General features: G+C 36.0%; 1 protein-coding gene across 6 annotated transcripts in view; it reads right to left on the bottom strand.

Moving 5' to 3' along the window:
- The window catches only part of alpha-Spec (alpha spectrin), a 161,085-nt gene that overhangs the window by 70,470 nt on the left and 73,670 nt on the right, over positions 1 to 16,945 (bottom strand). For all 6 annotated transcript variants that reach the window (XM_089087795.1, XM_089087815.1, XM_089087821.1 and 3 more), the window contains exons 18-21: positions 16,658 to 16,825; positions 15,113 to 15,340; positions 11,156 to 11,347; positions 8,097 to 8,219 (exon numbers count right to left, since the gene is read on the bottom strand). In XM_089087795.1, coding sequence (XP_088943921.1) covers positions 8,097 to 8,219; positions 11,156 to 11,347; positions 15,113 to 15,340; positions 16,658 to 16,825 — 711 coding nt within the window. The remainder of the gene's footprint in view (positions 1 to 8,096; positions 8,220 to 11,155; positions 11,348 to 15,112; positions 15,341 to 16,657; positions 16,826 to 16,945) is intronic.

The raw sequence follows: 16,945 nt of genomic DNA, 5'->3' as shown, positions 1-16,945 counted from the left end.
ACTACCACAACTACCACCACTACAACTACCACACTACTCCATTTAGAGTAATTAGGGGAAATTTGAACGAAATCAAAAGACGCTTTGTGCATGCACATTGTCAAAATAGCGCATCTCAAGAATTGAATTGGGTATAAAACTGAAACTTTCAGAGAATACTTAAAGGTGAAGATCATGTCATCAAAAGGCAATATGTGCACAGTACTGCTAATACTACTGTTCCTGCTACATTTACTACTACTACTACTACTACTTCTATTGCAATTAAACATTCAGGTTATCAAAAGGACATATCAGCAATGTCATAGCAATGGCTAATTGTATTAAGTTGAAACTTCCAGGACTTGATGAGAGGGATGTTCAACTGACCAAAAGGCAATAGGTTAATACTACTGATGCTAGTAGTACTACCGCTATTCAATACTGTAACTAGTAATATCAATACTAATACTGTGACTGCTATTACGACTATGCCTAAGGTCATGAAGATAAAATTTTTAAGAAATTTTGAGGGGGAAAGGTGAATTGAATCAGAACACGCCCTCGGTATGCAGGTTGTCAAAAGGATGTAACAGCAATATCTTAGGAACAGTTTGGTGTGCGAAGTCGAAACTAACAGGATTGGTTGGGAGGGATGTTGAACTAACCAAAAGAAAAAATTTACATCCTAATGCTACTGCTACCATAATTACTACCTCTATTACTGCTACTGCCACTTTCAGCTGAAACTTTCAGCATGTGTTGAAGGGAATGTTGAAGAAACCAAAGGTCCTATGCACATACTGCTACTACTGCTGTTACAACTATTGCTACTGCGCAAGCTGAGGGTATTAAGGTGAAACTTTTAAGGAGCATTTAGGCGAATGTTAAAAAAAAAAAAAAAAAAAAAAAAAAAAAAAAAAAAAAAAAAAAACATGAGCATGTGGACTTTCAAAAAGATGACAAAGCAATATATGAAACTGTATGCATGCAGGTTTTCAAAGGGGCATATAAGCAATATAATAGGCAACACCACTCTATAATAGCTAGAAGTATCATTGAAACTTTTAAAGAAGCTAATTCAATTCAAAATTAAAAGTTCTTGGGCCTTTCTTAAAAGTAAAAAGAGATTGGAGGGCAAGCAGCCCTTCTCTCAAGCCTTTATTTTCCAAACCCATCCAGTCAAAATTTTGAGACAGCTATTTTGTTCAGCATAATAGAAGAGGTCCAGCAACTATGTCCTTAGGGATATTAGGCAAGTCAACCCCCCACATTTGTGCAATAGGCCCATTATGCTTTAAAACTAAATGTTATTTTAAATAAATAAAAAAGCATTGTGTTTATGGTTGCCAATAAGACACCTCAGCAATATATCGAGAACGACTGGGGGTAATAAGTTGAAACTTTTAGATCCTACTATTTACTCCGGCTCTTACAATCTAAATAAATAAACAGAGCGTAAGTGTATCCAGGTTGTCAAAGAGCATAGATAGAATCTTCTAGGAGTGATATTAAGTTTTATTTTTCAGGTCAACTTCAGATCAGGCTTGCCACCGTCAGTAGGATTTTACTAGATCTAGTAAAAAAAAAATCTAGTAAATTTAGAGGATCTAGTAAATTTCCCGAAACGTAGTAAAAACTACTAAAAGGTCATGACTTATAGTAAATAAAAGTTTTTTTTTATATTCCCTAAATTCAGGGGACAAAATTATCGTAAACATATGACAATTTACAATTTTTGCTTGTCTATTTTACAATTTACAATTTTGCTTGTCTGTTTCAGAGAAAAACAGTCACCTATTTTCATAAACAAACACTTCACTTCCGGCGTCTATAGGTCGACAAAATCAGCTTTCTGTGTATCAAATCTTACCAACTAAAAATGAAGCTATAATGACACTTGGATTTGTGATGATTGGGAATCTATTGGAATCAAAACAAAAGCCAACCACCCAAGGTGAATCTCCTCAGTTTGAAAATTTTTATTGAGGAAAAAGGAGCCTGCTGAGAGAAATTAAAAGTAAGTAGAAATGTAACATAAAGGATTTTTGAACTTGTAGGTTTCCGGAATTTTCAATCATACTATACAACAAAAGAAAAAGGAAAAGAGAAAAAAAAGAAAAAAGGAAAAAAGATTGGTAAAATCGTATCGATTATCTTGTTATAGCAAAAATCGATGCTTGGTGGCTCAAAAACTTTTTTTGAGCATTTAGTAAAAACAGATGCGATCTAGTAAATTTTTCCTCTCTGATTTAGTAAATTCTTCCAGGTCAGGGTGGCAACCCTGCTTCAGATTCAGAAGCTATAAAATTAGATTGATAAATACTGGTTTTTGTCAGGATTAAAAATTGTTGAAAAAGTTTCTCCATCATACAAATAGCAACCCATACTATGGAGAGAACATGAGTAGGGCTGATAACCCCCATGGCTTGTCAAGACCAGAACACAATTGCACTTTACTGAAAACAAAATACGTTCGAAATGCTTTCACTTTTCTTACTTTAATAAATAAAGAACTATATAAAATTTTAAGGAATAAACAACAGTATATGTCAATTAAACTGACAATCCACAGTCATTTGTTTTTTTTTCAGTAAAGCACAAATTGTGTACTGGTCTTGGGGGTTATCAGCCCTACTCATGTTAATTTTTGTTTGTTTTGAGTTTGACTTGCCTATTTATTGTAATTTCTGTTCCTTTTGAGTTTCATTTATTTGTTGATAATGGTAGTTTTACGCTTGATTGTGGAAGTTTTACCCTTGAAAGATAATTTGACTGTATTCTTGTTCATTCCTGGCTTAATGGAACTCTTTACTTTTCTTTGAAAAACTCGTTTTGTGGAAAAAGTTTTTTAAATTAATACTATCAAAAGGCATAGTGTTTTTTAATTTTCAGGTATACTAAAAAAAAGACAAAATTATATTTTTTAGATGCGTAAATGGCATATTAGGATTAACAAGGCGTATTCATAAGCCTTGAATACAAAAAAAACTTCTGAACTTAATACTTATATTCTCCAACGTTGTCGAAGAAAGAAAGCACATGAAGTTACCAAACGCTTTCCAGGGAGGCATTCTTTAGTATTTTAAAGAGTAGTTTAGAAAGGTGAATGAAACTTTTAAAGGTCTGTGGAAGTCATCTTATAAGGTAAAGAAATTCAAAGGAGCGCATAAACGGAAATATTACTTTTGCCATTTAGAGTAAGTAAATTCTATTTTATCTTCAAGTTTTTTTTTATACTTTTTACATCTTCCGTGGATCTCCAATCTTTAATTGTAATACTGCCAAACGCAAGCCGAGCCTAATTAAGCGAACCGTTTAGTTGACCGGTCACCTCGCTATATCAAATCGTCATTACTTCCTAGCCTCATCTATAGCTTGCATACCTATTTTCGCACCTAGAAATCTCAAGAACTCAGAAGAAAATACAAATAGATATCAATTAATATCCAAAAAACTTTAGATATTTGCCACAAATGGTGTTTCATTGTCACCTGAGCCGAAACTGAAGCATTTTTAGCTTGCTTTTTAAAGTTGATGCTCAGATAGCAGCGTATTCGTAAAAAAAAAAAAAAAAACACAAAGCATTATTTAATTTGTAGGACATAGCGGGTTCAGGCATTCTTTGGACCCCTATGTACCTCTTGTATCTCTTTCGGCTCTCGATCAATTAGGGATTGGGATATAAGGAATGGTCCAAAATGGTTAAATATCCATCATTACAAAGTCATTTATATGGTTGTGGGGAATTACACATTTCACAAACAATGTTTGACATTCATCAGATAACAAAACTTTATCTACGTTTCCAAAGAAACAATCTCACCCAAGTCAGAATTTTGACAGTTAGCTAGTTGAAGCTGCACCAGAGGTATCAATTCAAAGTATCAAGCAAGTTAACGATGATAAGATCATTACTGTTTCAATCTCTAAGGAGCATATTCAAATGGAGCAAGATTTTAAACTTGACAAATCTCAAGTTCCGAGCACTGGTTTCGGAGACTTCGTTTTCTGGATATCGTGTAAAGTCAAGAATTCGGCTTTGTTTTTGCTGAAGTTTTCATTCACTATCATTTCTCAGCTTTTGGAGTGTCTCGTATGTCTCAGAAATCAGTCTAAGTGCCTTATAAATCTGCCAACTTTCTGTTTAAAGTTGTTCTGACAAACAATTTGTAATGATTAAGGCCCAGCACCCACGAAGCAACTGTTTAAAGACAACGGATGGAAACTAGTCTCATCTGCAACTCGTTTACGCCCAATTTACAACCAAAATAAAACGTGTCTCCGCCCACGGACGCGAGTGGTTGTGCATCATTTGTGTTTATCTAATTGAGCAGCGCAGTGTGGTTAATTATGGTGAGTTCCGACGAGGAAGACTTAATTGATTACTATGAGTACCGCAGGTTTCGTAGGGCTCAGAGGGTTTATTGGGTCCATCCTTACTTGGAAAAGAAAATAAAGTCTCGTCTGTTCTTAGCAGCAAGAGAACTGTCTTTAACAGATAGAAAATTTACCGCATTTTACAGAGTGTCGCACTTTACAGAATTTTTACAGAAAGTTTATAGTTGTACAGCTCTTCATGCTTCTCCACTTCTCCTACGAACTTCACGTTAAATTCCTGGTCTGACATGTTGAGAGCCAAAATACCTTGACAATATCAACGCGGTAGCTCCCGAAAATGCGTGGGACAACACTCTGCAACACAACTGTGACCACGGCTGGAGGCTCATACGGAACCGGTTTTTAGACTGATTGGAAACCAGTCTCATCTGGATTGCCTCGTGGCCGGGCCCCCACACTACTTCAAGGTAATGGTCACAAAACAGTTGCTAAGGTCTAAACATCTTTTGCTAAGGTTGAACCAGATATACAAGAGGAGAATAAATATCCTGCTGATGTTCCGTCAAGCGTGGAGTCAGAAGAAACTCTTTCTCGTCCAGTGATGCCTTCAACCCCATAGACGGCCTACCTGTGCAAACTGTTATCTTGAAGACCATTCCAGTCCCTGAAACATATGTTGCTATGCCAGAGGTATCAATTCCAACACCTCAAAACACTAACAATGAGCCAGATATACCAGAGGAGAATGAATCCAATCTCCCAGATGACTCCCCCTCCCCTGAGTGTCCACCTCCTGGGATTGAACAGCAGGAGAAGCTATCTAAATATTAATACAGCCTTTTGATAAAAATATCTCAGATCAGAAGATGAATGATAAAGATCAACAGGATCAAGAAAATCTGGTGAAGACGAATCTTCGTAAAGACTTGGAAAGCTTTCCAGAAATAAAACGCAACTATCCTGAAAATATAAGCAACATTTACAGAGATAGAGGGAGTACAAATAGTGACAAATAAGGGAAGGGGTACATATGTAGTATAAGCAGAGGCACAGGACAAGCATTTCACATTAACGGAAATAGAGACAGTAAGTATGAAGGAAGGGGGGTAAAGGCAGAGGTTCGGTGTTTAAGAGAGGTAGAGGAGTATCAGATTTTAACAGAGGTAGAAGAAGGTCCAATTTTAACAGAGGCAAAGGAAGGTCAGAAATTAGCAGAGGTCACGAAAAAAAGAATTTAACAGTGGCAGTGGAAGGCCATATTTTAACAGAGGAAGACGGAGAGGAAGTAGGTATAAGATAAACGAAGGAAGCGTAAGCTACGCTCAGAGCAAAATTGGAATCAAGGGAGATTCTTACAATGCCTAAGCGAATAATTTCGCAGATAGAGGTAGAAGAAATGGAGAATTCAACAGAGGGAGAGCAAGTACTTATAATAGGAACGTAAGTAGGGATTCAGGTCTGTTCGTCGAAGATGGTAAAATCGTCAAAAAAGAATCTCCAGATTGGATGAAAGCTGAACCTGCTTCCTATAAATATTGGAATCAGGGGTCTAATATTTAAAAGAAAATTCGACGAAGAAATTTTATTAGATTTTGAAAGGTTAAATATTTGTTCCTTGTCTACTTCGAAAGATATATATATATATATATATATATATATATATATATATATATATATATATATATATATATATATATATATATATATATATATATATATATATATATATATATATATATATATATATATATATATATATATATATATATACATATATATATATTTTTTTTTTTTGGGGGGGGGGGGCAAATTTTCAGAATTTAAGGGGGTTGCATTTTTTTTCAATGTCGACACTAAAAAAATGTATCTTCCAATGAAAATACCAGAAAAAGTATTTTTTAAAATCCAAGTTGCTGCCAAAAGAATTAGGAGATGGGAGGAGGGAGGGGCAAATTCCTTCTGACGCCCCCCCCCCGCTCCCCAATCGATGCCACTGAGAAATTTTAAATTCTTTATCTTTGGTAGATTAAGTTCTTTCTGCGAAAACAATATATCTTTTTTTAGATGCATCAATAGCATCTTAGTATTAATAAGGCGTATTCATAAGCTTGAAGAAAGAAAGAACATGAGGTTAGCAAACACTTTTCAGGGAGCCATTCTTTAGTAGCTTAGCAAGGCAAATGAAGGTCTACAGGATTTGATATTGAGCTGATTCTTTACTACTTCATTTAAGGGGATACGAAACCTTAAAGGATTACCCTATCTCGCCCATTATAATTTTTTTAATTCCGCATTATAATTTTATCACCTAACCATCCTTTTAACAAGTACCATATCTAGGCAAAACAGATAATATTTCTATGCAAAAACTTGGAAGTTACCTTAGAAGGTAAAGAAATTCAAAGGAGCGCTTAAACAGAAATATTACTTTTGTCATTTAGAGTAAATAAATTCTATTTTTTCTTCAAGTTTTTTTCTATTTTTTACATCTTCCGTGGACCCACAATCTTTAATTACAATACAGCCAAACGTAAGTCGAACCCAAGTAAGCAAACCGTTTAGTTGACCGGTCATCCTGCTATCTCAAATCGTCGTTACCAAAATTCTTGGAAAACTATAGGTCTCTCCGTTTGCCTGCGAGTCCAGGGGACTTGTCTGTCATATGTCAAACTTAAAACACGGTAGTCCGCCTGAGACACTAAACAGGCAAGCCTATTAGGCTTAGGTTACATGTTCACCTGTGAGTCCAAGCAAATTTAGTCCCCCCTTTTGCATACAAGTCCAGTCGACATTGTCCGTCATGAGTCAAACCAAAAATACCGATCATCCCTTAGTTTTATGGCTATCTACCTTAGTTTTACCCTAGGATGGAGGGATGGATGATAGACAATATCTAACAACTAATGAGAATGACGTCGGTTTTTTTTCATAAAATCCTGAAAAAGGCATGAGCTTTGTCTCTCGGTCAGACTACCTGTCTTGGCTTTGTCTTCAATAGGCCAATTGCTTGATGGCAACTTGATGATGGCAAACTTGCCTCATCAATAATTTTCCTACCTATTTTCGCACTAAGACTTCTCAAGAGCTCAGAAATAAATACAAAGAGGTATCTAATAACGACCAAACATATTAAATATATTCCCAAATGGTGTTTCATTGCCCCTTTAGCAGAACTTGAAAGTTATATTAGTCTTCTTTTTTAAAGTTGATGCTCTTATTGCACTGCTAAGTAAAAAAAAAAAAACCACTCAGTATACGTGTCAAAAGTAACGGGCAATCTATAACTTGCTGAAATGTGAATCACCCAAGCATCTTTAATTTGTAGGACACAGGGTTCTAAAGTGGAGCAATGGGCCCTTGCACTATCGAGAATTTGATGTTAAGTTCGTACATGTAAACATTTTGAACTTCTTTCGGCTTTTGATCACTTAGAGATTATTTTAGGAATGGTCCTAAATGTAAATATCCATCATGAAAAGTCATCCATATGGTTGTGAAAATATCGTAGATTAAGATAAACTACATACATATTTTACAAATAATATTTGGTATTAATCAAGGGACGAAACTTCAACTCATTTCAAAAAAAAAAAAAAACCTCACCAACGTCAGAATTTTGACCGGTAGCCAATTCTGTGGGTGCAGCATGGCACTTCTTGATTATAACAAACCTTTGTATTACGTAAATATTAAAAGTAATTTCTTTCTATCTCATAATCAGCTAATTAGTCAATTATCATTAATAAACTGATACCTATTGTTATTATCGAACAAACCTGAATCCAATCTTTGGTTTCATCAACGTCCCTATGGAAGCGCTGTACTTCGTGCGCCGATCCAAGCTGTTGGGCCTTTTCGGCTGTCAACTGTTGAAGACTAGCCCATTTTCGATTTAAATCCTAGAGATTAAAAACAATTAACAAACAATAAAAGGAATCAATGTTGTATTTATTTTCATTCATAGTTAACTCAATAAAAATGAAAGGGCCACGAAAAGATATCCACCTTTGTGCAAAAGACAGCCCTCATACTTCAAGACCATAGCAGTTGCTGTCATTGTTACTTGGTTGTGTGTTACTTTCTGATCCTTTTAAGTTTAAAAATAAGAAAGAATATTTCAAATATTCTTAAACAAATGTATAAATCTCCCAAACATAAAATAATGTGAAAAGCATCCTGAATAAATATTATTGGGATCGTAAAATTTTCTTTTTTTATTAAACTGGACTGTTAGCTTAAAATTTGAAGAAAAAAAACACACTGTCTTTATGACTGTAAACAAACCTATTTACTGAAATGCATTGAGTTGACATATTTTGAGAACAATGTAGAACTACTGCAGTAGGGTAAGTATTCATTTAGGTACAAGAAGGGAGACAGTTGTTATTTTTTTTCTTCAAACACTTACTTAAAGTTTTGCTCTGATAGTTTAAGAGCAGATTTCGTACTAAATGCTGTTAAATCTGAATACAAACTAAAATTTTCTTTTGTTTGCGAAGATATTCATTTCTGATATAGCAAAGTCGGCGTTTCTGCCCGGAAATCCTCCCCCCCCTGAAACAGGTGATTAGATCTTTCAATCTACCTTCTAATGAGCATCCGAAACTATCCAGGAGGAAAATGGGGTGAGGGGATATCTAGACCTTTACTGTACATTTTTAGTTTAGTGAGTTTTTGTCAACTGCTACTACTACAAGTTACTGCAGCACCAAGCAGCTTGAAGCAAAGAGAGAAGCACAGGCACTCCTCATGCCTCTTCTCACCCCATTCGGAGACAATACGCTTTATGTTTCGGCCCAGATGGATAGAACGAGCAAAATCTTTAGCAATCTGTCACCCTTGGTCTTTAAAACCTGGCCCAGCCATCTTATTCTTCCTTTCATTAAACTCATAGAAAGCAAGACTGAATCCCATTTTTGGTACAGATTTATTGCTTGACATACGGGCATTCAAACGAGCATCTGACAGTTTCCTTAGACAAGTCCTCTGGAAAGCATTTCACATGTATTCCGGACATTTTCGAAGCACCACGGTTGAGAACTTAGCCAATGTCGTTACCATGGCTTCCGATATTTTAATCTTAATTATTAGCCTTATAAACCAATTCTTCTCAACTGTTCTTCAACTGTGAAAACACACCTATCGCCTTGGCTATTCTACTTTTTCTATCTTCACAGCATCCTCGCCTTTATTGATAGTACTACACAAGCAAGTTAGACAATACATCTTAGTCACCCAATATCACTTCTTCACCCTCATTTATTTCTGGTCTAAGTGACTTAATTTCCTTAACACTGAATTTTCGTACCTTCTGTTGTATCTTAAATTCTAGACCATTAAAACTCAACGATTTTCCGAACATTTTACTAAAAACACTCAACCCTTCTGCATACTTTATAACCAAAATTTAAAGGACCAACTTGGCTAATTTTATAGATTTGGATAAGCAATTTGAAAAAAAGTGTGCTGTCTTATTTTGATGATATAATGATTAAAACAGCATCTCGACTGTTGCAATTTGATAAGGGTTATTCGAAATCTTTCTAAAACCTGGATTTGATTTTGATGACTTAGTGGGCACCGAAAAGGTTAAACAAATAATAATTTTTTTTTAACTGTGTTGACCTCGAGAATTTTTTCAGTCAAACGTCTCGAGATCTTTTTTGAACATTTATACGGGTTGGGGTAAACACCAAAAACCCGTTTTTCAAAACAAAAAGCTTTTCTAAGCAAATGTTTTACTCAGCAACAAGGTTGAGGGGACTCTAGGTCCACCCATCCCTCTGAAAAAGTACAAAACATTCAAAAAAATAATCTGTGTTTAAGCAGAACTTACGTTGTATTGGCTGTCCTACTTTGTCTTCAAGCTTAAATTAATCACCCAGCCCCATACGATTTCCAGTATGCATTCCTTTTCGCTTAACCTAGTTTACGATTGATTCTTGGAATTTGATTAAGCTATTGGGGATATAGTAAAATCAAATTATGACTAGTTTCAACCCCAAAGTCACGTGGTAAGTGTTTAAAATGAATAGACTAATTAAAAAACACGCCATGTGCTACAATGTTTTTTTTTTCAATGTAAAAAATTCCAAACCAGCAATAATCTATCGCAAGGATTTAAGTGATTAGATATGATGAGTAATTCAAAGGTTAGAACATGGGTCTGATTTAACAATAAATGTGGTACATAAGTTCACGACAAAGATATTTCAAACAGATTTACTTGGTCATTCTTCAGACGAAAAATTAAACAGCTGCCAGGATGAATTTAGCTCATCTGGCAAAGCCATATAATGTAAACAAGGGGATACCCCTCCTATAATTAGCTCAAAGCTTCTCAATGACAGTTTCAGAAAATTATGGCTTAAACTTTACTTTTTGGCAACATTGGACATCATTGCGCTTTTAGGAAAGGTGATGGATGTGTCAACCAAATTTTCAGTTTCTTAGGTTGATAATGGAGAAGTGCCCGAGTAATCAAACACCCTTAGTCCTCAGTCTCATAGACTGTGAGCAGGCGTTCAATTCAGCTAATTGAAGATCTTTAGTGAAGGTCTTATCCTTGAATGGGTTATATTGCAACTGAACCTCCGTGTAACTGAACAACCGCGCATCTGAACCACCGTGCAATGATCAGTCGTTTGATAGTTGAAAAAAAGAAGGAAATCCAATAAATACTATTGACAAAGAGCTAGACTATAGACTATAATATTTCTATCCTAAGGATCTTTATTAATTTTCTTTTTATTGTAAATAAACGAACTTTAATGATATTTACATTATTGGCAGCTTGGAACCTAAACGATTGAATAAACTGTAGTTACAAACTTACCTCCATCTGTGCTTGTATCTTTAAAGCAGCTTCAGTTTGTCCAAGACTCATTAGTTGCATAGCAATTTCATTCATCTCGGCAAGCCTAACTTCATTGGCTCTTAAGTCGGCAGTAAAATCATCAAATTTCTTCTGTAGAACTTCGACTTGCTCCAAATCTTCTCCGACGTCTTCAACTTGAGCATATTGCTCCTGGAGTTTAATAAAAAAAAATATACAAAACGATAGTATTGGCTGCATATACAGGAAAGCATTAGACGTTACAAGGAATGATAAATAGAAATTTTTAAGAGACCTGTTACGAGCTAGAATTTAAAAAGAAATGCAGGAGGAAACATAATTTTTAGCCACTATAATTTCTACGAGTTGCATTTAAATGTTACATTTATAGTTATTTATCATGGTCAAAATGTATCCACATAATCGTCTTATTCTCTTTTAATATCCTTGAACGATTTTTTTTTAAGATTCGCAAATTGCACAATAAGTGAAATGCATCTGCCTTGGTGTGACGTTTAGTGGTGATTGGTAATGTAGCCCACCCGTTACGAGCCTTGTAAGAAAGGGCAGCTACATGCTGCAATCCTTAACTATATTGCGTCGATCAGGGTTTCCTACAAAGCAATTAGTGCTCGTATACATGTTTTATGTACGCCCATTGCTTGAATACGCATGCCCAGTTAGGGGACCAGAAGACCATACCATCGACTACATCAATGACGAAATTGAAACAGTGCAAAAAAGAGTCTTAAAAATCATCATAGGAACCAAGTATGTCACTTGCGAGTCTGCCCTTGCAGGTCTACGAATCCCAACCCTAAAAGAATGCAGGTACCGTCTGATGTTTAATTTTGGACACTCTGTGCTTTAGAGCGATAAAGACCGTTCCCTACAATCCCTACAGCCCTTCGACACCACAGTCAACCGAAAAGCAAACCCCAAGAACAAGCTTGAACCAGTGCACTGCAGACCTAATCGTTTCAGTAATTCATTCGTCCCTTATCTATTAGTGTGATAAATCGTACTTAGTGCCTAGTATGTTGTAAAAGGTAGTTTAAATTAGTTGCAGCACTAGCCGTTACTACGTTAGCTATTTTTATCAAATGAATCTTGGTTCTTAAAAGTCATATGCACTTTCTATTTAGACAATAGAAAGGAGGGTCTTACCTTAAAACAAGTTTAAGATTTTAAGAAAATTCTTATTCCATCTCTGGAGTAAGCTTTCTTTTTAGATTGTCGTCAGTGCTACCCTCCAATAATATCATAGCAACAATTATCAGTGTTATCAAAATTAATGGTGTTTCCAAAATGGGCTTCACGGTCACTCATTCCGATATTCTCAAAATAAGTAAAAATTTCCGGAGGAATGATATTGAGAACTCCGTCCTATAGTTCTTCAATTATTGATCCCATTGTGGCATTGTATGATACAGAAACATATTCTGAGCAAATTGAAATAAATAAATCTTCTGCTAATTCTACTTCCACCAAAGGTTAATACAAATTATGTACCAATTGTTTCTACCAATAATAGCAGTAAATAGTAAACAAGGTAAAAACTAAACATTCATTTGCAAAACTGAAATTTTTTTTTTTTTTTTTTAAATAAAAATTTTCCCTGCTCCATCAACAATAATGATATGGCACTAGTCCTGCTAATTTCCTCATAATATTATTTTCAGCTTAGATGTATTTTTTATAACTTCGCTTGGATGTTTCAAGTGGGGGAGGGGGGTGGGTTACAAGAATTACCTCTGCTGGGAGGCTATTCTAGGAGGCGACGAATCATTGGACAAAACTAGTTTTTAGATGTTCCTGAAGTGGTGTACCCTGCACAAGGTAGTAATGACTCCTCTTATGGAGGGGAACACATGCATCTATTAAAGACCGACAAAGCTACTACGTAAAAACTAGCTTGGATCGAAGCAGAGGGTGGACGTCAGGATATCAAAACGTTGCTGATTGATTTTGAGCACGTTTGAGAGGAGCGATACTTCTTTTGGAGCACTGGTAAATAGACGGCATGCATATACAGTCACTGGTCTGATTCGAGCAGTGAACAGAGTTCAGGTGAACTCATCCTGAAGGGGACTTTTGCACCTCAGGCTAACTCCTAGCTTCCTGGAGTAACAGCATCTCACTTTGCTGAGATGTTCAGTCCATGTGATATCTGAGGAAAAGTGTATTCCAAGAAGGCGTACTGATCTATTGTTTTTATTACTTCTGTTTTGAAGATAAAATCAGGATGCTCCTTCACATTTCGCGCCTTCAAAATGAGAACCTCATTTGTCCTTGACGCATTGGAGCTGACAAGCCACGTATCCACCCACACGTCAATTTTTTCCAAGTTGGTCTGAAATTTTATTGAGTTCACTGGGATCTTCGTCCTTTCCTATGGAGATCGTTGTCGTCGTAACATTGGCAAAATGGATCACACTATCATTCGCTAAGGTATTTATGAACACAAAGAAAAGAGTTGGCCCAAAATTGTTTCTTGGGGTATTCTGACAAACACTTGATGATCTTTTGAAATGAAACTGTTAAGAACAACTCGCAATGAACGTTGACAAAGACAGTCAGCAAACACCTCAAATAGCCGACCAAAGACATCATAGATTCTTACTTTACTTAAGACCCCTCCGTACCATACGCATTCAAAAGCCTCAAAGAAGAGAAGATGAATATCAGGTCCCTGGAACAGGAGCTCAATACACTCCTGATACACGCAATGAGACACTGTAACTTAGATCACTTTCCACGAAAACCGTTTTGTGCGTCAGCCAACAGCCAATGTGACTCAGGGTACTGATAAGAAGATTTATTTATAACGCTCATGGTTTCAAGAATGAAGCTGTTGTAAAGCATTTCTTCTACTGAAGAAAGAGGCGAGAAGAAACGCAAGTTCTAGGGCACATCTATGGAGAACGATATTGGGGACAACATCAGGACCTGAGACTTACCTACTTACTTACTTGTAGCGGGACTCAAGCATCTCAGCTCTTCCTGGCGTCCAGTAGCTTCGTCATTGTGGTAAGCCAAGAGTCTCGGTCGTTCGTAAGTGGCTCAATCAATTCGAGCCAGGACGTTTCATAGAAATACATTTAACCGTACAGGTCTCTATTCCCAGACAACATCCTCCGTGGTTTGGCCTAGCCAGAAGTGGCATAGGCAATTCCGGCCGTTTTCAACTGATTACAATGATGAGGAGACCGAAGTCAGACTCCTCCAATGTTTAACTCGGGACGGAAGACTAAACTAACCTGATGGAAGGACCACACCTAAAATCATCAGGACCATCCAGTCTATTTAAACCCAACCTAATTCACAGGAGCTTTAGTAAGGGACTAAAGCTTTGACCTAAGGCTCAAAGACCTGAGGGTGTGGTGACATTTAACTGACTGAGCATTGTAAATACTTTGCTACTGGTTATGTTTACACTATTAGTTTTTACAGACGTCTGCGGGGGAAAAGGGGGAGGGGAATTCCACGTCATCAAACTGATAAAACTTTACAAATTTTTTTGCAATAGTGCATACTTTATCCGGGCCAGAATACGTCACCACTCCTTCGAAACGGAGCGATCGAACTGTAGAAAGTTTAGATGACAGCACAGTTTTTGACACAGCTCGCCTCCATCTTGCACATCCCCCCAAACACGATCCCTGTCTAAAATAGATTAGGATAGATTACAATTTTTTTTTATTATTTAATTTTGTGCTGTTAATCCTAGGAAATATTTCCGTTTAGAAACCATGGAACATTGGTAAAAAAAAAAAAAAAAAAAAAAAAAAAAAAAAAAAAAAAAAAAAAAAAAAAAAAAAACAACTAGTTCTTGGAATCAACAAGTATCAACAGTTATTTCCATTCACAATATTTACAGGCTGACACCCTTTTTAACAGTGTTTTAAACTTTTCATTATTCTCGAGTAGTGCATCTAGTAACAATTTGATACAAACCTTATTTTTGATCCATTGAGCCAATTCCGCAGCTTCTCGGACAAGTACATAGGCCTTACACGTTTCTGACAACTTTCTTTGTCTCTCCTTAGCCAGTGCCATAAGTGACTGATATTGAGCCTCAATTTGAAGTTGTCGGGCTCCAATGGAGTTTTGTTCAGCCAAAGCTTGTTGAGATGCGGTCAAACCAGCTTCCATTCTCTTCACATACGCAGCAGGTACAAAGCCCTTAGAAAATAAAAAAAGTTCAGTTAAATAGATAAATTCGAATTCTAAGCAAGGCACTCCAACACAAATAAGTAAACAAAGAAACAAAAATTAGATTCCAAAGACAATTTTTAACCCCTTTAAGAATGGTTTCAACCATGGCGATTATATGCATACTGTAGTTAGGACTAGAGTCATAGTAAAAGTCTTAGAGGGCTCATAGTTTGTGAACAGTAATAAAAACTGGGACGGCAAAAAAAAAAAAAAAATTATTGATTAAAACCGAACTTCCCCCGAAGAACAAAGTCAAAGCAACTGAAGTCTGAGGTAGCCAGCTTACAGCAACACCATATAGGCATCCTTGCGCAGGCGTACATATGCAGGGACTTTTTCTCCGTTCTGTTTTTACTGATTAGTTGTGAAAATTGTTTTCTATCGAATGATGAAAAATATAAGTGAAGAACGATAACCAATATTGTGTTACGACGAAGAATAAAAGAAGCACAAACCATCTGACGATTATAGAGGCATTGTCGACCTACACGTGAGATAAATAACCATAAATTAGGATTGACTTAAAGTACATTTTTTGCTTTTATTCGTTTTTGACCAGGCAGCCATTAAATTATCTCGCCTTTTTTCATTTCCCCTTGTTCATTCTAGTTCATGCAGTTTTGCTTCTAACATGAGAGACATGAAATTACCGATTTTGTTAAACTAGTTTTAATTTTCTTTTCTTCTTTTTCATTTCAATAGGCTGCTAGAGGACGCCAGGTGTTTCAGCAGGGATTAACGGTGACACCGAATAGCAAAAAGGGGGCATCAAACTTTTTGCTCCTTAAATATAAAAGCAGTAGTCTAAGCCCTTTTTGGGTTCATTTTATCCCAATCTCTCCAGTTACGCATCCATACAGTGAAAATTTTATCCATAGTTTTTAGCGTCTTTTTCACAAGTACTCTTGAAAAGTACAGAAAAGTTTTACAAAGAGGGAAAGATGAAACACAAAAAACAAAAAAGAAGGTTTTAACTCGGCACTTATGTAAATTTTCCGTTTCGTTCAGCTTTTTCTGGTGCCTGAAACTGCACGAAAAAACGTGCCTCAGATTTAACTATTCAAATTTAGAATTAACTAATCAATAAATTATTTAATCAATAAATTAATTAATCTATTAATCAATCAAAATACTTAACGTTACACAAAATATTCTTATCTTTGTGTCTTACATCTTAGGTTGTCGAAAACGATTTCGCATTTACACATGAAATACATTTCAAAGAGAAGGCAGACTGAAATTAATGCTGGAGAAAGAATGAGAAACTGAAAAAGATAGTGTTACCTGTCTATCATTCACTTCAACTTTCCACCAATCTTTGTTGTTGGAATTGAGGAGAGTGAGAACATCGCCTTTTTTCATTGAAACTTCTCGAGGTGATTTTTCTGTATAATCATAAAGGGCTACAACGCATTCTTTGCCAGTGATTTCAGCCACAGGAGTTTCTTGTTGCTGTAAAGTGCAAAATGCACGAGTTATTAATTAATACACCATTATTCACACATTCAAATTCTTTTATAAATATTCATTGGGCCGGGAATATACTAGAAGTTTGGATTTTCAAGAAAAAAG

This window comes from Artemia sp. Qi Xiang Cuo, chromosome 1 (assembly GCF_049724085.1).
Source record: "Artemia sp. Qi Xiang Cuo chromosome 1, ASM4972408v1, whole genome shotgun sequence".
Classification (NCBI taxonomy): Eukaryota; Metazoa; Arthropoda; class Branchiopoda; order Anostraca; family Artemiidae; genus Artemia; species Artemia sp. Qi Xiang Cuo.
This window is presented reverse-complemented; position numbering and strand designations above follow the sequence as displayed.